At 46.5% G+C, this 24,936-nt stretch overlaps 1 protein-coding gene across 2 annotated transcripts in view; it reads left to right on the top strand.

Annotated features, from left to right (window-relative positions):
• Nucleotides 1–5,481: 5,481 nt before the first annotated feature.
• MAP3K3 (mitogen-activated protein kinase kinase kinase 3) overlaps nt 5,482–24,936 on the top strand; it is a 40,831-nt gene continuing 21,376 nt past the window's right edge. For both annotated transcript variants that reach the window (XM_051640370.1, XM_051640369.1), the window contains exons 1-6: nt 5,482–5,617; nt 13,291–13,412; nt 14,050–14,139; nt 17,599–17,639; nt 20,566–20,665; nt 21,957–22,070. In XM_051640370.1, coding sequence (XP_051496330.1) covers nt 5,614–5,617; nt 13,291–13,412; nt 14,050–14,139; nt 17,599–17,639; nt 20,566–20,665; nt 21,957–22,070 — 471 coding nt within the window. In that variant the 5' untranslated portion in view covers nt 5,482–5,613. The remainder of the gene's footprint in view (nt 5,618–13,290; nt 13,413–14,049; nt 14,140–17,598; nt 17,640–20,565; nt 20,666–21,956; nt 22,071–24,936) is intronic.

The following is a 24,936-nucleotide window of genomic DNA, read 5'->3' as shown; positions in this document are numbered from 1 at the left end:
GTGGCAAAACAAGTGTCATAAAATCCTGCTGAGGAATATGGGTAGGAAAAGAGTCAAGGAAAGGATCTCCACCTTTTGTAAATATTAAGGAACAGCTGACATCTGGCAGGGCTGACTTCTTGTGCTCTGGCCCTGGGAAAGTCACTTCTCTGATACCAGTTGCAATTGAAAAAAAAAAAAAACCACCTAATTAATCACTGATCAGCAAGTGCCTTGAAAATACTGGAAAATGAAAGAAATCCCCCATGGTAACAGAATAAAATACCCATGGGTGTAGAGATAAAGTGATCTCTGAGATGATTTGAAGCCCTGACACTGTAACGAGCAGTTAATCTTCTGCTTTTTCATTAGTGTTGCTCTATAAACAGCCCGGGCTGCCAGCTCCAAGGCAAGTAATGATCTAAAAGCATGCAATATTTTTAACATCCTTCCTCCTCCTCTTCAGTCCAGAAGCAGAATGGCTCCTATTTTTCCAGCAGACAGCTTCAGAGCCCCCTCTGCTGGAGCGCTGGCAGCAGGAGGACAGAGACCGGCTGAGCTGCAGGGAGGCCAGGGAGGCAGCTGCGCCTGGGGCTGGGGAGGGAGCTCCGGGAATTCCTGTAGAGCAGTTCCAGGTGGCTCATGTGTTCTGCTGGAGGGGAGGAGAGGTTTGGCCAGTCCATCACAGGATCATCACAGAATCATGGAATGGTTTGGGTTTGTCCTTAAAGATCATCCAGTTCCAACCCCCCTGCATGGGCAGGGACACCTCCCACCAGCCCAGGTTGCTCCAAGCCCCATCCAACCTGCCCTTCAACACTGCCAGGGATGGGGCAGCCACAGCTTCCCTGGGCAACCTGGGCCAGGCTCTCACCACCCTCACAGCAAAGAATTTCCTCCTCATGTCTCACCTCAATCTCCCTCTTCCAGTTTTCATCCATCCCCCTCATCCCATCCCTCCCTGCCCTTGTCCCAAGCCCCTCCCCAGCTTTCCTGGAGCCCCTTCAGGCACTGGAAGGTGCTCTAAGGTCTCCCTGGAGCCTTCTCTTCTCCAGGCTGAACACCCCAACTCTCCCAGCCTGTCTCCAGAGCAGAGCTGCTCCAGCCCTCACATCATTTCTATGGCCTCTTCTGGACTCTCTCCAGGAGCTCCATGTCCTTCTTATGTTGGGAGCTCCAGAATGTTCTGCCATGCTGCCCTGACGTTGGATAATGATGTTAGTTTTCCATCACCTTTCAAAGCTGAGAACACAACAGGAAAGCATTTGCAGAATCAAAACTGCCCAGAATTGGTGAGATGATTCTCTCAGGTCTGCAGAAGAGATTGTGGGACACTTTCATGCAGCCTTTGAAGATTTACAGGATTTCTCCTCCTCTGCCCCTTCAATTTTTATTTCCTTTCACTGCTCCTCTTCACTCTCTCTGGCTGTGGAGTCTCAGATGCAGAGTAAGAAAGTTGTGGCATGGCCCAAAGCTCAGCCTGGAGACTGCTCAGCTCCCCAGGAAGGATGTGTCTACCTAAACAAGAAGGGAAGCAGGAAGGAAAGAAGAAATAATCCATCTGATGGCAAGGAGAAGAGGCTCTTTGAGTCAGGCAGGTACGTTGCAGAAAATGGAAGTGCTACCACAATAGGAAGTAAGAGGATGGCATCATTTAGAGCCTGGGAAATGATGCCAGGAGCTAAATCCCAAAGGGCTACTCCAGACTTCCTGTGTAACTTTTAACAAGTCACTGGCTCTCTGTGCAATGCCTTTTCATCCCTAAAATAGGGATTGCATTTCCTGTTCTTGATTCATGGTGCATGACAGCATCAAACTATTAGGTCCCTATAAAGTTCCTTTAAAACAAGCAGGCTCCCTATAAACCCAGTAGCTCCTGGAGGGTTTTGGTCAATATCTCCACTGATGATTTTTACATGAAATGGCCTCAAACAATCTGAACAGCTTTAAGTTGAAGAAGAAAATACGTTTTGTGGTTGGTGTTTACAGGTATGAAGCTTCTGGAAAGCTGCAGCTTTGAAAGGATGTGGGTAATCTGGGTGGAAAACCACAAAATATCAGCTTGTGCCACAGTGTTCTTGGTAAAAGAGAGCACAAAACCAGTGTAGCATTAAATAGTGAAGGTGAAAAAGGAAGTATTAATTAATTTTCTTCTCAAGTTATACAAAATAGTGGTGCATTGTTGGGTGTAAAGTGTGGTTCCAGTTCAGGAAGAGTCTACCAGCTTGTTCAGGGGATTAAGAAAAAGGAGAAAGGGGTCTGGAGTGGTCAAAAAAAGGACCTAATGGCACTTGCACATAGATGGTGTGGTGATAATGTCTGTAAAATTGGAATGACACCAGAAATTGGCACATACACGTTGCTGATTTAGGCATTAGGTTTGATAGGTGGGTGAAGTGCTGAACTGTTAAGGACAAATCATCCCATCCCCACTTTGATAAAAGAGGGGGAAAAAAAGCTGCAGTGAAATCCAGCCACGCTGGGCAGCTGGAGGTGGAATGAGTGAGATTTACCAGGGTGGTTTTGTCCTACCATCTGCTGGGGGCTCCTGGCTCCCTGTCACAAGCTGGGCCTGGCTGCTCTAATGTCTTTTGGACTGAAGCAAACCAGGTTTCTACACAAAGGAGCTGCCATCAAGTCTCATGTCACAGAACCTCAGCTGACAATTTTGTGTGCAAACATGTGAGAACTGGAAAATAGACCCAAAAAACCCAAATGGTGAGGTGAGGATGGAGTGTTTGGACATCAGGGCTGGTGCAGTGGGGAATTGATACTGAATTTCTTCAGTTCTGATCTCAAGAGTAATCTCACTCTGAAGCCTTTTTGTAATGACCTTGGCACAAAAAGCCAGGGTGATAATTAAATTGGGTGATGAACAAAAGTGGGAGGCTTCAGTAATACCAGGAAACTGGAATATCTCAGAGAATCGATGGCTTTGGAGAAGGAGAAATAGAGATGAGATGGAATGGAGCAGCAGAAGGTGCCAGGCTGTGAATTTAGGGGCAAGGAGACATTTGTGGAGGGTGCTGAGAGTGTTTCACTTCTTGGAAATGAGTGAGGGAAGGAAGCTGGGATTTAGGAGCTGATAAAGGACAGTGAGGAGCCACCAGGAAGCTGAAAAGCCTGGAGCAAAGCTGATCCAAGAGCAGTAATGATGCTGTTGAGCAAGAAAGAGGAATTAAAATTGGAACATGGAGTAAAAAAGGCTACCAGGAAGATAGCACAGATCCAAAGCTTGTCTCAGGGAAGACAGAGTGGCTTCCTTGTCTGCTACAATGAAGCCTGAAAGGAGATATTATCTTCTTGATGTATTTAGAGAGAAAACACCAGGGAAGAGGAAAGGATTATTGAAGTAAAAGGGATAATCTTGACACGAAAGTAAGTGGCTGCAAGCTGGGGTAGCACAGGCAGGAAACCTAGAAACACTTTTCTGGCATCAGAGGAGTAGGACAGGGGGGAGTAAAGAAAAAAAGTCTAAACAAACAGCCTCAGTCTGGCTTTAAGAGAGGAACTTCAAGGTGGGATCTATGGAGGTCATCTAGTCCCACCTTCTGCTCCAAGCAGGCCAGCTTCCAAGGTTGTTGGCTTTGTTCACAGCTTCTTGCTCTGGAGAGGCTGGATCTGCTGATCTAAACATTCATTCACAGATCTGTGTGTCTACCTGGTAGGACACTGAGATCTTTTGGTTATCCCAGCTAGACAGCTACAAAATAATCAGTGATACGACAGGTATTGTCATCCTGCTTTGGCTGAGTCCTAAATTCCTCCTGGTAGGTGGGATTTAGCCTCCTGCTCTTGCCCTCCCTTTTGAGAAACTACCCTCTCCAAGTTAGGTGTCTTCTCTGGGTAGCTCATCCAGTTGGTAGGACCTCTTTGACATTGTTGCTCTGCTGCTTGGGAGCAAAGCCCCTCACAGAGCAAGGCACATTTGCCAGACTGAGAAGCAGCTGCTGAAACCATCTGCTGGAGGTGGGTTTCCCAGCAGCAGGGTGGCTGCTGCAGAGCCAAGGGAAGAGACTTGGTTTCTAAAAACAAAACCAAAAACCCCCTCTGCTGTCCCTTTGGTGGAAAAGACACTGGAAAAATAGCATCCTGCAGATGGGATGGAAGCAGAAGCTGGGAAAGAGCAGCTGAAGCCTGGATGTCACTTTAAAAGGTAGAATTTGATGTAAACAGAATTTAAGAACTTTGGGGTAGAATTCCTGCAGTAGAATGGACCAAAAAATGACCCTAAAATCTATGAAAATCTGGTATGTGGGATGTTTGGTTTGGTTTAGGGTTTTTTTTCCCCCCCCTCAAAGTTGTTCTGTAGTTAGTGTCAGAGCAAGAACGGGTTCTGCTTATGGTCTGGGTGTTCCAGGTGGCCTGAGAAACCAAGTGCTAAAGCTGAGGGAAACCTGCCATGAAGTGTCGTGCAGCCAGGGAGGGAATGCAGCAGGTCAGCAGCTGCACGTCTCACTCCAAAGACACTTTCTCATTAGGGGAAACTCCTACATGACAGGGGAGGAAACGCTGAACTTCAACACACCAGGCTGGAGTTCCCTCCTGCAGGCTGGGCCCAGAACTTGACTTCCATGCTCTAACACCTTCAGTGTTCAGGTAGATTGTGAAGAGAAAATGAAATAGTGGTTCTGAAGGCTCAAACAGCAGAAGAGCTGCTGATTTTGTTTGACATTTGGCACTTGCTGCAACCTGTGGTGGCCTGGGGACACAGGCAGGGGACAGAACAGCTACTGGGATGTGACTAGATCTCTTGTCCCAGGTGGCCTGGGTGGGATGATGGTCTTAAACTTTTATTTTAAGCCAAAAGACACTTCCCAGAAGCCCAGGCTGCTCCAAGCCCCATCCAACCTGCCCTTCAACACTGCCAGGGATGGGGCAGCCACAGCTTCCCTGGGCAACCTGGGCCAGGCTCTCACCACCCTCACAGCAAAGAATTCCCTCCTCATGTCCAACCTCAACCCCCCTCACCCCCTTTACCCCATCTCCCTCCCCCCCCCCAGCTGCTCTCGGGTCCCCCCGGCTCTAGACCCGGACCCAGGGGGCGGGGCCTCCCGCTGACGTCACTGTGATTGGCAGCACCTTGTGGGCGTGGCCTGAGCTGCCTCCCCCCTCCTCCCCACCAGGGGGGCGGGGCTAACCCGCCAGCCAACCGGGCCCCCCGTGATTGGCAGCCGGCTCAGCGGAGGGCGGGGCGGCCCGCGCGGCTCCTCGCGCGCCGATTGGCTAACCCCGCCGTCGGGTGGGTGCCTGGGCGGCGCGGATTGGCTGGCGGCGGCGGGCCGGCCCCTGTGATTGGCTGGCGGCGGCGGGCCGGCCCCTGTGATTGGCAGGCGGCGGCGGCGGCGGGTGCGCGGCGGCCGCCGAGCGGTTTGTTTTGCGGGCGGCCCCGGCGGCGGCGGCGGGAGCGACCGGGCCCGCCCGCCTCCCCCGCACCCCCCGCCGCTCCGCCGGCACCCGCAGCGCCCCCCGCCGGGAGGAGGAGGCGGTGGCGGCGGCGGCGGCGGCCGCGCGGGGCCTGGGAATGTGGCGGCGGCTGTGAGCCCTCCCCCTCGGCCCCGCCGCCATGGAGCCGCGCCGCTGACAGCCCCGCGCCCCCGCGCGCCGCCGCCCGCCGGCCCGACGCCCGCCGAGATGGGTGAGGAGCGCGGCGGGACCGGGGGGGGGGGGGGTAGGGCCTGACGGGCCTGCGGCGGAGGGGGCGGGCCGCGACGGGGGCTCCCGCCGCACCGGGAAAGGGGGCGGGGAGCAGCGGGGCCCGGAGACACCCCCCCCCCTCCCGGGGCTTCCGGGGGCTGCAGCCGGAGGGGCTCGAAGCGCCAGCGCGGCCCTGGGCCCGGCCCGTGGGCTGGGGAGGGGGGTCCGGCCTGCGGGCCCGCTCCGCGCGCGGCCTCCGGGGGTGGGCGCCGGGGGGGGGGGGGGTGTCTGTGTAGGGGTGTCTGTGTGGGGGTGTCTGTGTGGGGGTGTGTTTGGGGGGGGGATTCCTGTGAAACCCTCCCGTCAACGTCGAGCCCCGCGGTCCCGGCTTCAGGGCTTTGCCTCAAACTGGCCAGAGAGGGAGAAGCCGAGGGTCAGGCTGGGCAGCTGAGGGGGTTTTTGCAGCCTCGAAGAATCAGGTTGTTACTTTGGAGACGGGGTTTGATGTGCTCCGGCTTCACTGGGAACACTTATGTATTTATTTTTTTTTTGACTGTGGTAATAATTGCGCCTCGGGAATCTTGTCAAAATAATTTCTTCTCTGTGAAGTTTCCGCTGAATTCTCACTTGCTGAACTTAATCCATGAAATGCATGAAAACAGGGAGTTCGAGGAGCTCGTTTTCAAGAATAAAATGTTGCTGTCAGAAGCTGCCATGATTGAATTGGAATGATTGATTCTTTTGGACTGTGTGTCCTGTATAAAAAAAAAACAACAAACCTGCTTGTGGAGGTTTTCTGTGTTACTGAGTTTGTTTTCCAGTTTAAAGAGGAGTCTGATGGACTAGAATGAAACAAATAATTTTCCTAACCCAAAACTTCCTCCTATCTGCATGTTGATGAGGGAATTGCTCCTCTTGTAAGTGCAGAGTTGCATTGCTTGGTGGGCCACCACTTACTTGCCTCTTTCTTCCCTGTAATAGTTTAGTTTCCTAAGGCTGCCCTTTGTTATTTAGTCTGTATGAATAATTAGTTCTTCTATTCAGATTGTAAAGGCATAAATCATTGCAAATGTTGCTCGGAGCAAAAGGTAGAACAGCTTCATTTCCTTTGCACTCTGCTTTGGTATAGGAAAGGCAGCAAATAAATGCAGAGCCATCAGTAGATCTCTCTCTTACAAAGAGAGGTGTAGTATTGTTTGATCTGTGCCTTCTCTGAAGGAACCAGCCAAGATGGTGCAGAAACTTAAAATAGTTGTGGAGGAAGAAGCTGGACTTCCATGCAAGTGTTTTCCAGTGGCCACGGGATGCCTGTTTGGCAGTGCAGGGTGAAAAAGTACAAGTTCATGGATGGCTCCACCAGAGCCTTGTTCTTCTAGGCTGGAGTAACCATGGTTAAGCTGCAAGCAGATGGCTTGTGGTAGGAAAGGTCTACATTCATTAGGTAGTTTTGATCAAATAATCTAAGTGATAATGGATAACAGGCTGTATCACACTCTGCTTTTCTTCCATCTGTTCTTCATGAGCTACTCTCCAGGATAAATTCTTGAGTGGGAGGCTGGTGAGAGCCTGGTCCAGGTTGCCCAGGGAAGCTGTGGCTGCCCCATCCCTGGCAGTGTTGAAGGGCAGGTTGGATGGGGCTTGGAGCAGCTGGGCTGGTGGGAGGTGTCCCTGCCCATGCAGGGGGTTGGATCTAGATGATCTTGAAGGTCCCTTCTCACCCATTCCATGATGTGAAGATGTTTGGGGTGGTTAATGCGAAGAGCTCGGTACTCCAGCTGAAGCTCCCCAAGTGTGATTCCCTGTCTCTCACAGAAGGGACTGTGGTTTATTTCTTTACAGAGGCCTATTCAGCAGCATTTAAAATCCAGATACCTGCTTTTAATGCCAAGGAGCTGGTCTGTATCTGGGGAAGGAGGACAGGGCAGTGTTGGGCTGGAGTGTGGCAGCCCGGCCGGGCGCTCGCGGCAGGCGCAGCTGCAGCAGAGTCTGTCCCTCGATCTGCTCTTTTTTCCTGCCTGTGTCACTTCCTTCCCTTGGCTCACTCTGCACCCAGAGCCCAGCTCCAGCCACACGGACACCCCAGGGGGAGGGCAGCAGGGCTGAGCCCACAGCTTAGGACCAGCTGAAATCACAGCCCTGGGGTTTTTTAATTTGGGGGAGAAAAGAGGTGCCCCAAATACCACGTGGGTCAGGTTCCTGGAGGAGCTCTGGTTTTCCTACAAAGCAGGTCATTTGTGTTTCCCTAAAAAACTGGGAGATCAGCATTTTGTTACCACTCAGACTGCCTGCAGTGAGGGACTCAAAGTTAAACTTTGTCAAATACTCTGTTTTTTTTTTCTCAGAGCTTTAGCACAGACCCAGCTTGTCTGCTCACTTGTGAGATTTCCTCCCTGCCCTGGATCTGCTGATCACTTGCACACACAGGCAGCTTTGCTGTTGTGCTGGTAGATAACAAACACACACTTTTATTTGTTCACTTCTTCCTCTTTTAAACAAGTGTGGCATCATGTCTTCTATTATCATGCTATATAAAATAGCATCCTGGTTTTATAGGGGTTTACAGACTTCCTGTTTTTACCAATCTGCAGATGCTTTTACTCTGTTTGAACTTGGTGATTTATTTTTTTTTTCAAAGCTGTTTCCATTTCTGCCCCAGCAAATACACTGACTTGCTCAGACCTGTGTAATAAAACATATATTAGTTGAAATAAATGCTTTATGCAGAGGAATAGGTTTCTCTGTGAGTAGCAGTTCCCTTTTATCGATGTTATAAAAATCCTTGAGTGTAGTTTTTAAAACATGAAAAGCATTTCCTGGACAACATCTTTCCCTCACAAAGCAGAGCTGTGTTTCCCAGACCTACTGGAGTCCTTGCAAAACAGGGTCTCTCAGTGAGCTTCAAAAATGGCCTCGTTTTCATTTGTAGTAACTTTTTCATTGTGTGATTGATGTGATGCTGCTGCATGTGCTTCTCTAAGGTCAACTTATGGAAATCCTCTATTTTGATGGAAATAAAGAAGTATTCATGCTTTTCAGCATTAAATCCAGCACAATGTTATCCTAAACGGAAATATTCTTTCCATACACAACTTGAGATCAATATTTAGCATTCAGTTTATGTTAGAAAAAGATAAATACTCCTTTGTTTCCTACATACCAACACAGGAATTAATGACAGAGTGCATGTTTTGGTGCTAGGGAACCAGTAGCTTAGGGTGAAGACATTAAAAATGGATAATATCATAGAATCATGGAATGGTTTGAGTTGGAAGGGATCATAAAGATCATCTAGATCCAAGCCTGCATGGGCAGGGACACCTCCCACTAGATTATTGGAAGTTTGTGTTGGAAGGGACCTTTAAAGGTCATCTAGTCCAACATCCTCCCCTCCCCAGTGATCAGGAACATCAGCCCCATCGAACCTGACCTGGAATTTTTCCAGGGATTGGGCTTGTACCACCTCTCTGGGCAACCTGGGCCAGCATTTCACCCCCTCAGCGTAGAGTGTTTCCTTATATCCAGACTAAATCGCCCCCCTTTAGTTTAAAATCGTCATCCCTTGTCCTGTCGCTTCAGGCCCTACTATGGAGTTTGTCCCTGTCTTTCTTCTACATCCCCTTCAGGCACTGGCAGGTGCTCTAAGGTCTCCCTGGAGCCTTCTCTTCTCCAGGCTGAACACCCCAACTCTCCCAGCCTGTCTCCAGAGCAGAGCTGCTCCAGCCCTTGGAGCATTTTTGGGCCTCTTCTGGACCAGCTCAAACAGGCCCATGACTTCCCTCTGTAAGATTCAAATATGTAAGACTCAAATTCACCTGGAGTTGTTCCATCAGCCTTTGATATTGCATTAAGTGTTCATTTTTGTGTGGATGCAGAGAAGATTCCAGCCTTAGCACTTGTCTGAAACTGACTTAGCAGAGAGGGAGATGGGCACCTTGCAGAGCACCAGCTGGGCTTTAGCTGCTTGCCAGGTGCTGCCCTTAACGATTTAATGTCTTAGTGTGTTGTAAGTTCACAAGTTGCCTCACTTTATGAATAAATTCACTATGCAGGTGAGCTACTGTCTTTATTAAGAGACAATCTGAGAGCTGGAGCAGCTCTGCTCTGGGGACAGGCTGGGAGAGTTGGGGTGTTCAGCCTGGAGAAGAGAAGGCTCCAGGGAGACCTTAGAGCACCTTCCAGTGCCTGAAGGGGCTCCAGGAAAGCTGGGGAGGGGCTTGGGACAAGGGCAGGGAGGGATGGGGTGAGGGGGAATGGATGAAAACTGGAAGAGGGAGATAGAAGTGAGACATGAGGAGGAAATTCTTTGGTGTGAGGGTGGTGAGAGCCTGGCCCAGGTTGCCCAGGGAAGCTGTGGCTGCCCCATCCCTGGCAGTGTTGAAGGGCAGGTTGGATGGGGCTTGGAGCAGCCTGGGCTGGTGGGAGGTGTCCCTGCCCATGCAGGGGGTTGGAACTAATTAGAATCTTTAAGGTCCCTTCCAACTCAAACCATTCCATGATTCCAATACATAATGGGTTTGGTGTGTGTCCTCTTTGCCCACTTCCTCATACAAATGGGACACTGTGAACCCACTGACTCTAAACACAGCTTGGGCTTTGGGGTCAGACACCTGTGGCCAATGCTGGCATTGGAACCATTGAGCCTTATTTCCAAGTGATGTGCCTCACTGTTCAGATGGCAATTCTTTTTCACAGACGTATTCTTTGATTGACTTGATTTCTTCTCGTGAGTGCTTAGTCTAAACTGCTTTCGTAGCTGTTTTGCTTCTTGCCCAAAGGAGCCCTGACTGTCTGCCAAGACAAGCTCTTCTTCATCCTCCTGGTATCTGGCCAAACCCAAACTGCACTGTAGTGGAAAACTTGCATCCCAGCTCTGCAGAGCATGTTTGGGGTAGTAGGCACTGCAGGGCCATGCCAGTCCATCACTGGTAAGATTTTATTGTGCAAAGCTCCAGCCTTTGGCTGCCAGGTGACTCAAAAAGGCAATGCTGAATATGAAATGAGATTAAAGAGTAAATTGGAGACACTCCAGTAAGGTAAAAGGTTAAACATTCACATGTAACATTGGAAACAATTTAAACAAGAAGAAAGTTGTGCTGCTTGCTACCTGGATCCTTGACTTCAGTCACAACGGGGATTGCACATTTTCTTTCCACAAGGGGTTACTGAGATAGATCCTAGCAGTTATTTCCTTTGGCTGATGTGCTTTTCAAAAAGCAACCTCTTGCTTTGGTTGTGTTACTTACACCCCTCTCTCCTGCATGCAGCTGGAATGTCCAGGAGTGCTCTCCCTTCTCCACTACCACAATGTAGTTATTGTCTCGTTTGGCTTGTCTTGGACAGCAGAGATTTGGTGGGTTTTGATTTGGGTCTGTTGTGTTGGGTTTTTTCAAATAACTGTATTTTCACTGCTCTGCTCTCCTTTTTTTTCGAGATTTTTACTCTAATTAACACCTTCTGCTAATGCATTGGGAGATTTGGTTCCATTCCCCTCTATAGTCTGGCCTGTGCTTGTTGTTTCTGTGTGAAACAACAGTGAAGTCTATTGTGGAACTACCTCTGTTCTGGTGTTTGGTGCTCTCAGAAAGCTAAAGCAGACCTGGGCAGAAACTACTGGTTGTACCAATCATGTTATTGTGACTTTTGTTCTGACTGGGAGCTCTTTAGGTGTTGCCCCTTTAGAATAGGCATCTTTTCCCTCTTTTTTCCTTCAGAATGTTGGTAGCATTCCCTCCCTGCGTGCTTGAGGAGCTGTATGTGTTCCACATCTGTCATCTTTGAGCATTGCGAAAATCTAGCTTGTTATTCAGACATTGATTAATTATGAACCCAGGCTTCTGCATAAAACATAAGCTGGCTTCTTTGAGAGACACTCAGGAACAAATGCATAACATGAAATTGAAGAAACAAATAGTCCCAATGAGTCCCTTGTACAGAGAAATGCAGATGGTGAGACAGTCCATCATGTAATGTACAGCAGCTGTTCTTGGACAGCCCTTCCAAATGGGAGCCATTACCCATCCAACCCAGTGCCATGAGTGAAGAACAAGTGTGTAGCCATTCTGGATTTTTAAAATGAAGTTCCAGTTATTTGAAAGTCAGCTTCAGAAGTGCTCTTTTCAATTCAAACACAGAGTGTGAAGATGATCCAGGGGCTGGAGCAGCTCTGCTCTGGAGACAGGCTGGGAGAGTTGGGGTGTTCAGCCTGGAGAAGAGAAGGCTCCAGGGAGACCTTAGAGCAGCTTCCAGTGCCTGAAGGGGCTCCAGGAAAGCTGGGGAGGGACTTGGGACAAGAGCAGGGAGGGATGGGATGAGGGGGAATGAATTAAAACTGGAAGAGGGAGATTGAGGTGAGACATGAGGAGGAAATTCTTTGGTGTGAGGGTGGTGAGAGCCTGGCCCAGGTTGCCCAGGGAAGCTGTGGCTGCCCCATCCCTGGCAGTGTTGAAGGGCAGGTTGGATGGGGCTTGGAGCAACCTGGGCTGGTGGGAGGTGTCCCTGCCCATGCAGGGGGGTTGGAACCTGATTATTTTTAAGGTCTCCTCCAACCCAAACCATTCTAAAAACCCTTGAGCCGTGCCATGTGAGGCAGCAGCTCAGCCATCCAGGAGGCAGGACTGGCAGTAGCAGCAGCTCTGCCTGGCAGCATCTGGTGCTGCTTTGCTGTGTGGTGGCACAGTGCCCAGGAGCAGAGTGGCCAGGCAGTCCTGTTTGGAACCAAACTTCACGGGTCCCTTTTGCAGTACCTGGGAATGTAGGATTGTTATGTTTGAAAAAGCAAAGGATTATTTTCAGCAGCACTTTCTTACTTCCTGTAGGCCCAGCTACTCTGCATCCCCCTCCTTGTTTCATGTGTTTTCTAGGCTTCACACAAAGTTCTGCTCAAGTTCTTCTGTCCTCAAAACTAACACGCAAAGGAGGAGCACTTTAAATTGGTGACGCTGGGAATCTTAGCCTCAGAAAGTAATTTTCAAGTCACTAGGCTGTGTAAGAAATACTTCAATGTGTGTTTTTTATTTCCCTGCATTTGCAAGTAGCCTTGGACTGAATGTGCTGCAGGATGCCAGCAGGCACTGTTCTTCAGCTGTGTGATTTGATTCTGTTCAGTAGATCTTGAAGTCTCCTGAAATGGTTTGAACTTTCTTCCATTAGCTTGTTTTTGGGGGAGAGAGGAATATCTTGGGGAAATCAGGGGGATTTGTATTCCCAGATACTCAAAGATGACTCTTTGTCTGGATTTTAATTTTTCTTTCTACTGGCTGTGGCTTGTTCCACTAGCAAGCAAGAATTTTAAGTTAACAGGATATAAAATTGGAAAGAACAGATTCTTACCAGGTTTTCCTTGGCAGAAGCACATCAATTTGCCCTTCCTACATGACCTGTGATGATTTAGCAAATCTGTCCAAGTTGCACTGTTTGTTGGCAAGTGGTTTCAGCAACACCAGGGGCTGGGGATAATTATTCTGAAGTTGATCCTTTTGTTACTTTGTACAAGTGACTTAAAATGTATCTTGTCTTCTCCCTGCTTCATGAGGCAAGGTTGACTGAGGGCTTTTTGTGACTAAAAGAAATGGCAGTGCATTTGTAAAGATCTTAAGCAGGATTGTCTTTCTGTGAGGCAGTGGGAAACAAGGGCAGAAGTGTTATGGTTGATACTAAAATTCTTGTGCATCACAGATGAACAAGAGGCCTTGAAATCCATCATGAAGGACCTGGTAGCACTCCAGATGGGCCGGCGTCACAGACTGACTGGGTATGATACCATGAAGAATAAAGACACTGCTCACTCCAACAAACAGGTAAGAGGCCATTTAGTGAGGACTTGAAATCTTTTAGTCTGAAGAAAAGGAGGCTGAGGGGAGACCTCATTGCCCTCTACAACTACCCAAAAGGAGGTTGTAGGGAGGTGGGTGTTGCCTTCTTCTCCCAAGTGAATAACAACAGGACCAGAGGGAATGGGCTGAAGTTGGGCCAGGGGAGGTTTAAATTGGATATTAGGAAGAATTTCTCTAGTGGCCAAGGTTGGGGTTTTGGTTTTTGGGGTTTTTTTGTTGTGTGTGTCTTTTTTTATTTGATGGGTGATTTTTGGTGGGGTATGTGTCTGTGGTGGCGTTTGTTTGTGTTGATGGTTGGACTCTGTGATCTCAGAGGTCCTTTCCAACCACGACAATTCTGTGAAATCATTACCTGGAGGCAGAAGGGACAGAGTAACATGGCTGCTTTGTTATTTCCTTGCCTTTATGGACTAGGGAGGATGCAGTTTTGATAATTTGCAACATCTCAGTATCCTGCCTTCCTCCCACACATGTTTTTGGTGGGGTTTGATCTGTGTAGATTAGCTAAAGAGTTTGCTGAGTGGTTGGGTTTTTTTTTGGTTTCACAGTCCTATTACCATTTTTTATTTTATTTTTTTAAATTACTTTATTATTTTTAAAGAAGAAACACAATGCCAGCAGTCCACCCCTCTTGGGCAGCCCTGCAATAACAAACCAGTGTGCCTCTGCCGTGGAAGAGAAGAAAATCCCGGTAAGAAACTGGCTTCAATATTCAATATTAGGCATGAAAAATCAGGAGCATGTTTTCAAGTTGTGTGCAGTGACCTTTCTAGAATTCATTTAAGCAGGTGTGAGAGGCCAGGAAAGCTTTTCTTTCCTGACTCTGTATGATGCACTTTTCATTGTAGTGGAAATAATGCTTTAAATGCAAAGCAGGGAACTGAGAAGCATGAGGATGAAAAGGAAACAAGTATTTCCATTTCTGGTGCAAACAGAGGCCACTGCAGGTTAAAGCTGCATAAGGCAGTCTGCTGGGGGATGAACTGGTGCTGGCCTCATCTTCACATGATTCAGGTTGCATGTGAAAGAGGATCCTGATTTAAAAGTAGTCAAACTGAAGTTGATCCAAGAAGAACAGTGGAGAGCATTGTCTGAAAGGGGTGGATTTGGTGCAGCTGATAAACTTGCTTCAGTCAAAAAGGCAAAGTCTGTTGGAGGTGTCTGAGCAGGGGCAGTGACCTTCTAGTGTGAGAGTGGTGAGACCCTGGCCCAGGTTGCCCAGGGAAGCTGTGGCTGTCCCATCCCTGGCAGTGTTGAAGGGCAGGTTGGATGGGGCTTGGAGCAACCTGGGCTGGTGGGAGGTGTCCCTGCCCATGCAGGAGGTTGGATCTAGATGATCTTTAAGGTCCCTTCCAACCCAAAGCAGTCTGGGATTCTGTGATTTGGATAAAATTCTTGAATGTAAGAGCAGCTATTTCAGTTAAGAACTCTTTGTCTGTTATTGTCTTTAAAAATTAAATCAAGTTACTCACAGTCAGACTAACGTTAACAGAAGTTGCCTGAATCAGTAAAATAACTCTTTCCAGTTCTATCCTTATTACAGGCTTAGGCTTTTTGGGGCAGGCTTTAAAGTTCATGTATGTCTCTTCCTTATGCTTTGTCTGCTCATAATCTCCTTGTTCAGCTGGATTCTGGGATTTCCTCAGAGGTGCTGGAGGAATCTGTAGATGGAGTGATACCAAATCCTTTCCAAATCACTCTGAAATGCAGATTCAGAGATGTCTGAACCCAAAATCTCTAATTGTTATTTATGGTACCACATCATAGAGCTGCCACACTAAAGCACCAAACTTGGATATGATTTCTTACTCATCTCTTAGGACAGTTTATGTGGGTTGCTTTGAAAATTGCTTTATATAGGCAATAGGTTCACTGCTTTCAAAGGAAACACCAGTAGATGTTGAAGTCCTTTAGGTTCTTTCTGAAATGCAGACACGAAGATCTCTTTGAGTAGCTTTTCTTAGATCTTTGAAAAATAGACACAAATGGTCAGTGACAGATCCTTTTGGAAAAATCATCTGGAGACAAATGACAAATCCCACCCTCCCCCTTCCCTTTGTTACAAATTCCATGTTTTCAAGTGTGCAGGGCCATTGAGGGAGGCAGTTTAGTTGCCTTAGGTATCAGCAAGTTGAAGAAAGGTTTCCAGAGGGCCCTGAAGATCTTTTAGTATCACCTAATTTCAGCTGGTGAGAGCTTTGTCACTTAGGTGTTTCATGGCCTGGAGCACATCTTGAAGTCAAACTGAATCTGAAAAATTCCTTTCATTCCATTTAACCCCACCAGTCCTGTTTAGTTCCCTTAGACTGAGCTACTTAGGACAGCCTTCCTTCCCTGAAGATCCCTGATATAAAGGATCATGCCTCCACCAATTATCCCTAAGAAACAACTGTTCCATCAGTAGTTTGCTGCTGGACACCTTATTCCTAGGCTGGCTGTTGCATTTTTCCTTTACCATTCAATTAAAATAAATTCTCTGGAATTTGCTTCATTTTGGTGTCATTCCAGAGTAAATTCTTGCTCTTCTTACATCTGAGAAAACATCTTTGGTGAAGTTAGGTGTAAATGTCCCACCTGCAGACAACTGGGAAGCTCATTTGTCATGATCCATTCTGGCCCTGCAGTTACTGGAGCAGGAATTCTGTGTCCAAGCAGCAATTGCCTGGGTCCCTTTGAACTGCATTCTTGACCACTGGGCCTGCCAGATACTTCCTCCAGCTAAAGAGCATTTCCTGGCCCCATTTTTTTGAAGTTCCTAGATGTATGATTGCCTATTGTCTGAGGCTTTCACAGATGGCTTAATCTATTCCAATCACAGAAATTGTGGAGCAGAAATGATGCAGTCTTATCAGAGCAGATTTATTTTTTTTCCCCTTTTATTTTTATCGTTGTGACCTAAATTGGGATTTGAACTTTGATCTCCAGAGTTGAAAGTTCAGCATGTTGACTCTTCTGTGCCAGAGAGCATCTTCTGAGTTCCCAGTGCACAGGTTGTGCAGCCAGTGCTTTCCACCATCTGCCACATGTGGATGATGACCCCTCTGCACTTTCAGAGATGACACACAGTTAACCTGTTTGGAACATCACAGTTTGAGTTTCAGGGGCTGCATTTGTGCAAAAGCAGAGATGTAGGCTGTGTCTGAAGGATAAAGAGTGTAGCACATTCCCTGTATCTCTCTTTTAATGCCATGGAGGAAGACATGCTGGCTTTGAGAAAGCAGGACTCTAGTTCAGGTGGATATGCAGTTGGCCTCAGTTCCAGATTTCTGCCATGCCTGGTTAAAATGGATTCATTTTCCTTATAGAAACATAGGATGTGTAGGGTTGGAAGAGACCTTTAAAGATCATTTAGTCCAACCCCCTTGCAGTGAGCAGGGACCTTTTTAACTAGACCAGGTTGCTTAGAGTCTCATCAAGCCTGCCCTTGAATGCTTCCAGGGGTGGAGCTGCCACAGCTTCCCTGGGCAACCTGTTCCAGGGTCTCACCACCCTCATAGTAAAGAACTTCTTCCTAATGTTTAATCTCAATCTCTCCTCTTCCAGTTTTAATCCATCCCCCTCATCCCATCCCTCCCTGCCCTTGTCCCAAGTCCCAAGTCCCTCCCCAGCTTTCCTGGAGCCCCTTCAGGCACTGGAAGGTGCTCTAAGGTCTTCCTGGAGCCTTCTCTTCTCCAGGCTGAACACCCCAACTCTCCCAGCCTGTCTCCAGAGCAGAGCTGCTCCAGCCCTTGGATCATCTCCGTGGCCTCCTCTGGACTTGTTCTAATATGTCCATGTCCCTCTTGTGTTGAGGACTCCAGAGCTGGACACTTTATAGTTAAAATGTATTTCAGTGTCCTCTGTTTACCTGACAAGTAATAAAAATCACAACTTAGTTTTCACCCCTTTCCTTCTCTTTCTTCTTCAGGACTTTCTCCATTCCTCATGGTGCTGTGTTCACTTGTCAGCCACATGTTTCCCTCAGTTTGCTTCAGCTTCTGTGGAGAAAGTTACCAGATTTATTCTCTTCTGGTTAGCCTTGGGAGGAATTGATGCCTGGGGCAATCACAAATTGACCTGCTTTGTGTTTGGGCCTTAAAAATAATAATCTGATCCATTTCTCTGCTATGATGTGTTATTGTGAACTAACCTTTTGTCCTTTCTGCTGCAGAATGATGTAAGGATCAAGTTTGAACATAATGGGGAAAGAAGGTAAGTCTGTCTTCACTGCTTTTATTTTTGCTTAGGAGAATAACTTAGTCACCAGTCACTTAGGTGAAATATTTTGTTGGCTTCACTCTCCTTGTTCCAGAATGAAAAGTAAAACCAACAGCCAACGGGTCATACACAATGTGCCTATTTTTAAAAATCATTGTGTCATAAATTTGATTTGTTTCTATAATATCTCTTTGAAAGTGACTGGCAGGAATATTTAAAAAGCTGTCCAAGCTGGAAAAAATGCAGCCTGATAGTCTTACTTGATCTATCTTCTCTATTTGTTTTGAAACTGATGAAATTAGTGTCATTCTTTTCTGACTTCTTTCTTTGTCACTGTCTTGTTGTGACTGAGCAGCAGATACAGCAAGGGAAGATAATTTTTTTAATTGGTCTAAAAGTTTCCTCTGATACTTGGGTTTGAGACACTTTCATTTAAAAAGTAACTAATTAAATTTGCATTTAGTTCAGTGTTTGCAGGGTTGTTTCCAACCTGAACCTAATGCCTAAACATTTCACAGTTGGTCACTTACCTGCCATCTAATTGAGAAGGACTTTGGGTCATTTTATAGCTGTTCAGTGAACATACAGGAAGGCTCCAAGTTCTTGAGTTCTCACTGAGGGGAAAAAGGGATCTTGATGTTATGATCCAGTTTCTTTTCGGAAGAAATTAATTGGTTTGTAAGCATGAATTGATATGCTGTTTTTCACAGCCATCCTGTGAGAATCCTTTGGTTTCTCCCATCTCAGAACTTTCAACATGTTCATGGGTTCCTGATAAAAATGCACATTTAATGTTAGTTGTACAATAGTGAAAGTTGTAGGTAGTGGTGCTAACAGCCTGTTACTAGCAGAGGTTACTGGCTGAGCTGCTTAAGCTCCTCAAGCCTCCTCTTTTACCAGATTTAGGGATTTTTTTTTTTTGTAAAATGGAAGAGCATTCTTGGTTGGTGAAGCAGGCAGTAGAGAATAATTTGAAAAGTCTCCCTCAGCAGTTCAATGGTTTCATTCACCAATAGTGAATTCTGGCACTAAAAAAACCCAACAAAACACCTTGGCTTTTGGTGCTCAAAGAGAAATTTGACAAGCAATCATCAGTGGGACCTGCTGCTGCCTTTGTCAGCCAGATCTCCTCAGCACCCTGTTGTGTCCCAGGCATCGTGTGGGCTACAACAGAGCCCCTGTGTGACATGTCACCATGTCTTGTGACACTGTGTTAGGACAAGGTAACTCAGAATCCAGATCTTGTCACCACAGCCCTGTCATCTTCTGTTTTGAGCACATCTCAGACGACACAGCTCTGAGGGGAGAAGAGAGGTGGTTGTTTGTTGTGTGGGGTTGGTTTTCTTTTTCCTGAAGTAAAATTAAAATGAAAAGGTCGATTGTGTGTTAGTCTAATTATGCAGTTACACTCTCCTGAATTCCCTGCTCCCCAAGTGGTGTGCAGTTACAGACAGCAAGCTTGCTCTGAGAATGTAAGCGTGTGTGCTGGGTTTCAGAGGAGCTGCCAGATCTAACCACAAATATTCAAGGTGGTCAGGCAGGAATGGGCTCCTTAAACCCTGCAGTCCCTGATTTTGGGTTAGGAGAGTGCACAGAGTTTTTAAACTAATAGAATTGGTGGCACCTGAGAACAGCTCTGCTTTTTAAGGCATGGAGTGGAGAATGGAAGCTTTTATAAGGGACTTCAGCTCAAGTGAGAGCTAAATTACATTTGCCTGGTGCCAAGGTCCTGTAACTTCATGGATGAGTTTCTTAGGAATACGTAGAAAATGTTCCTGTGGGCTGCTTTTTAACAAGGACAATTATTTCTAACTAGCTGAATGTTGTAGGTCTGGTGGCAAGATGAACCCTTCCTGGGAAGGGGCTGGGTTGGCCAACTAACAGTAGAGCTGTTTGAAACAAAGGCTGTGCAGCATGGAAGGAAAACAAGTGCTGGTGAAGCAGCCTGGATGGACATTTTGGAAATGAAGCCTTCTGTCCAAAGCATGGGGTCAGCACAAACTCCCTGTGAGCTTCCCCAGAGGTGTTTTGGGGTTCCACTGAGCTCAGAGAGTTGCCCCATGAGCAAGATGGGTCTGGATTTGCTGTGGTCCCTTCAGGTCTTCCTAATTCTGCCTGATGGCAAAATGGTGAAGTGGTGCTAATAATCATGGGCAGCATTTCAGCTGTGCCCAAGCAGAGTTCTTTCAAAGTGCAGCGGTGGGGTGAGCAGCTATCCAGGTGGTCTGAAGGCTTTCAGAAGGATGGTGGCTGTCAGCTGTGTCCCTGAGCTGTCTGTTCCACTTGCTGGTGGTGTGGTCTCCTGGTCTGTGGAAGCAGATGGTGGGAAGTCTGGTTGCAGGAGCCCCAAGGCAGGAACAACCAACCATCTGGGCCTTGTGTAGCAGGGAGATGGAAAGTGTCCTTGTGTCCACCTTCTGGTGCCTTCCTGCAGGAGTTCAGGACTAACTGTGCTGTGGGAATGTTTGTTGAAGCCTTTCAAGTGGAGTAGGTTTTGGAAATTTTGAAGGAGTTGTGGGTTCAGACACTGGGATACTTAAAACAAATTATTTTTTTGTTCTTTGGGGCTTCTGCAGCTTTTAAATCAGCTCTCACTGGATGTGTTTGTTTCTGGTTTGTGCCTGAAGCAGTACTCTTTAAAGTGCAGATGAGATTTGTATCCTGTTATGTAAAAGAAGTTTATTCAGTAAAGGATACTTTTCTATCCAGGGGCTTGGAACCTTCAGGTGAAGATTGCATTTGGAAACGGATCAGAGATCAAGAATCCTTGCTAAAATAATTAACATCAAATCAGAAAGGTTCACTACCTGCTTGAGGATGAAAGGAGAGCCTTCAAATGTGGTTTTAATGGCTCAGCCATCTAATTTGATTGCATTGCCCAGAGTATCTCTGAGTTCAATCAATGACTGTTTCATTCCAGAATTATCCCGTTCGTCCGTCCCGTGCGCTATGAAGATGTTCAGCAGAAAGTGAAAACAGCCTTTGGTCAGCCCTTGGATCTCCACTACATGAACAATGAGGTACAGAGCATCCTTATCAGTGCTCAGAACATGGAACATCTCCCTTTCACATCCCAAATTCTGTGCTCTTAAATATCATTTCCAGTTCTTCCCTCCGAGTCAAGCTGTAGTTGAATCACTCTGCTCCGGAGGAAAAGGTGCTGATGCTGACACAGCACCCACTGCTGTGGGTGGTGTACAAACATCAGCACCTTGCTCCCTTCTGCTGGTGTTGTTTGGGAGACTCAGACTCTCTTGGGGAAGTAAAAAAACGTGTTTGAAGTATTTTGACTGTTGAAAGCAACTATTGCAGGCCAATGTCTAGACAGCCTGAGGCCTGCAGGTAGTCCCAGAGCCATGTTTTTGGCTGCCCAATAGCAAAGTCAGAATGGTTTGTGGTGTTTTTATTGCTGACCAGCAGGAGCCACCCATCCATTAATACATTTATCTCCTGCTGGCTGCAACACTTTCTGCTCATTGCCCAGCTCTTGGGTGACCAAGGGGAGCTGGAAAAGAGGGAAACCCTGTGTGAGGTGCTGTAGGGGGGCTGTGGGCACTACCAGTTCTACAAGGAAATGACATGGAGAACAGAAGTTTTCTCTGAGGAACTGGGTAGTCTATGGTAATAATCTGCAGTATTCTGTTGGCTCTCTCACTCTGGGCACTCTTGCTTTTCCTTCATTTGTTTCTTGTGGTGTTGCCCTCCACCAGGCCACATCCCTAACAAAAGAGATGCAGAACCCCATTTACGAGGAGAAGAGGGACAAAAACGAGAGGGGTTCCTCACTGTTAATAACATTCACGTTTTGGGATGTGATCAGGCTGTAGAATAGAGGGTTTCTGAGCATAATTTCATGGAGTCTTAGTAGCAAGTTTGAAATAGTCCTTTGATTCCCTCTTCTAAAGTCTTAATCTTCTTTGTATTAATCTCCAAATGAAGTCAAATTTTCAGATGGTCATTAAATCTGAATTCAGAAATTCTGTGAGACAATGTTCTCATCAGGGACTCAGGGGCCTCACTCTGACTTGTTCCTTGCAAGCAGCAAATTCAGGTAGTGATTAATAGGTTTGTGGATGGTGCTATAGAGAAATTCAGCCATTCCTCTGGTGGTGTGGGAGGAAAACCTTGTTAAAAAGGACAGCAAGACAATATTGTAATGAAATATGGGCAATAATTGAGCAACCAGAATTCTATCTTATCTCCTTATTTATTTTCCTTTTTCTAAAGCTTGTTTCAGTACCTCTTTGGGAAGCAGACTTAGGTTTTCTGGCTTTTCTAATGATTTTTTTTCCCCTGTTCTTTATTTTGCAGCTCTCTATTCCTTTGAAAAACCAAGATGACCTGGATAAAGCAGTAGATCTCTTAGACCGAAGCTCTAATGTGAAAAGCCTTAGAATATTATTGCTGTCTCAGGACAGAAACCATGTAGGTAACAACTTCTGGAACTGCATCAAAATGATTATTTTTTTTCCTTTAAATCTTTGACACGTGATGGTAGACTTGTCTGAGAGTACCAGAAATTGGTAAAATCACTCTTCACAGACACAAATGCTTATGTTTATCTTCTTTGCTTTGGCTTAGCTATAGGTAGCTCTTTTTCTTTCTTTTTTTTTTGCCCCCCCTTGGCTTCTGCAGCTGTTCAGGGACTAAAAGATTGCAGCTTTCTGAGCTGTAATGTGAAGGCCATTTTATATCAAGCACCCAATGACTGTATTCAGAAAACACTTAATAACTTTGGTTCAGAGAGCTTTTTTTACCTTTGATTAATAGCACAGTGCTGAAAGTGTGTGTAATTAACTTGCCTTTAGGGAAGCACAGGTTGTCCTTGAAGACAAGCTATTAGCACTTTATTTCCTGGATGAGAAGCCTAAGGACAGCTCCTGATGATTTTTCAGTTCTGTAGCTTAATGCATCACAGCCTTGCTCTGTAGAAACCAAGTTGCTTTTAGCTGATCATGGTGTATTCACACCTAAGATGAATTTGATTGTGTCTTGGTTCACTTTCCCATACCATGAGTGGCTGTGGCAGTGGTTGTTTTTGCAGTTTGCAGCAGAAAAGATCATAACAAGAGAAGAATTCTTGAGGTTAAGCTCCCAAAACTGCCTGTTTTGGGCAGAGGGGGGAACTGTGAGCTGAAGAGGGCAAAAAGAGTCAAAGTTTTCCTTATTCCTGATCTGTCACTGGAGAACTTTGCTCACTCAACCAATGTCTTTTTTTCAGAATTAATGTCATGTAGCTTTTCAAGCCAAGTACCTTGATATCTTAGGTATATGACTTGCAAATTACCAAGAGTGTGACACAAAAAGCTGCTCTGTCCTGACTGCTCTGTGTCAATCTTGGATGTTCATCCCTCTTCCAGTTCTGCAGGCTGGGAGCTCAAACTCTTGAAATAATCACACCTATAATTCTTGGAATTGTCAGGAGGACTTAAAGGTACTTTTTGCAATTTTTTAAAGTTGACAATCCATGTTAATAGAAATACAGAAACCTTCAGGATTGTTAACAGCCCTTTCCCAAATGACTGGATGCCAAAAACTGGGAAGGTGTAGGAGGGGATGATGCTGTTCCTTGTCGCGTCCCTTTCCCTGAGCATTTGTTCCTGGCTGTTCCAAAGACAATACTTGGCACGAAGGCCTTGGGGCTGACCTGGCCTAGGCAGACTTTGTTCTGTGTTGTCAGGAAGTAATCTGTAAAAGGTAGCCTCAACTTTTGGTGTAAGACAGTCAAACAGTCCCCTTTTACAGCCTTCTACTCATTTCAGTGTCTTCAGACTGCAAATCAGATGGTCAATGATCCTATCTAAGCTTTACATGAGCCAGACACTCAGTAACTCTCCTCCCTGCCCCAACCAGCAGCCTGTGCTGTGCTGGTGTCCTTTTATTAGCTGTTTTTTCCTCTTTTGCTCAAAGCAGAAACAAACAGCAAAGTCTTCAGTAAGTGCCACCGTTTCCCCCCTCTCCTCCAACTTCCTCTCCAGCTCAAAGGTGCCTGACAGGAGGGAGAGCCCTTCATGTGATAAAGCAGAAGCCCACAAGTCTGAAGGAGGTTTCTTGGCTGCATGATCTCATCCCACTGAGGGAAGCATGATTTTTCCTGAAGTACAGGATGCAGATATTGTTTTGGTTGTGCTCTTTTTTTTTTTTTTTCTGGGGATGGAAAAGGTAATGCCATGACTTTGGCACCAAAATGTAGATAAAACAAATTAACTTTACAGTTAACCACGTGCCTAATGCTGAGAGCCTGTGTTTGTGAATAGCCTTGATGTTGATTTTCTTGTGCATCTTCCTGTGCCTCGTTTGGGCTTCTTGGATCAAACAACTCACTTGTGTTATCAGTCATTTCTTTGTGTTGAGAAACTAATGGGAAGAGCTGGTTAAGTTGAACACCTGGGGTAGTAAAGCCAGAAATGTCCACAGAAATGGTGTGACCTCTGCACCCTTCACTCAGCTCCCATGAATATATTCATGCTAGACTTCGTCATTTTAATCAGGCTCCCTCCTTACTCTGTGCAAGGGTAAGTGCTTATTAAATGAGCAGCTATTCTTTACTTGTTTGATTGCCTAACACCTTATTTGCCAGTCATATTCAAAGGATTTTATGAAGACAGAGTTAATTTCCTCAGGGTCTCTTTAGTTGTGCTCATCTCAATAAAATAAATGCTTTACAAGCAGTAGTTAAATTCTGTAGCACACAAGATAAAGGGGCTGTTAAATACCCTTGTAAAACGAGGTACTTTGGGACAAGGAGCTTAAAATTGAAAGTGTCACTAGTACTGAGCATCTGCTTTGGCATGAATAGGTTCTCATTTGCATGGGGGAGTTCAGAAGTCACATTATTTCATATGTTCAGGCTTTAGTGCCCCATCCTCAGAGTGCTGGTGTCCTGCTCAGTCCTGTGTTAAGAACCCATGTTCCTGAGGAGATCCTTGGAAAGCACAGAGGGTTCAGCTGCCTGGAGCTGCAGTGCAGGTCTTTCCAAGTGAGCACCCTCTGAAGTGGCCTTGCAGGTTCTCGTGGCAGAGCTGTGTGTAGCTGCACGAGGAGGGCAGTGGTTCTCCCCCATCATGTCTGTGGAAGTTCAGGGAATAAAAGCAGCACAGGCATCTCCAAACTCTTTGTCCTCTTAAACTGTCTACAGCTTATTTTCTAAATTGTCAGGTAACTTTTTAAAGATTGTGGGGAGTCTACTTGCTATTTGACTGCTTCTGGTAGAGTGAAAGATTTGTAATTTATCTCTGCTGGCCATGATGGGTGAGAAAAAAGCTGTAGGTTCTTCCATGGGCTGGTCTCA

This window comes from Apus apus, chromosome 25 (genome assembly GCF_020740795.1).
Source record: "Apus apus isolate bApuApu2 chromosome 25, bApuApu2.pri.cur, whole genome shotgun sequence".
NCBI lineage: Eukaryota > Metazoa > Chordata > Aves > Apodiformes > Apodidae > Apus > Apus apus.
The sequence above is the reverse complement of the archived record's forward strand: the minus strand, read 5'-3'. Positions and strand labels throughout refer to the sequence as shown.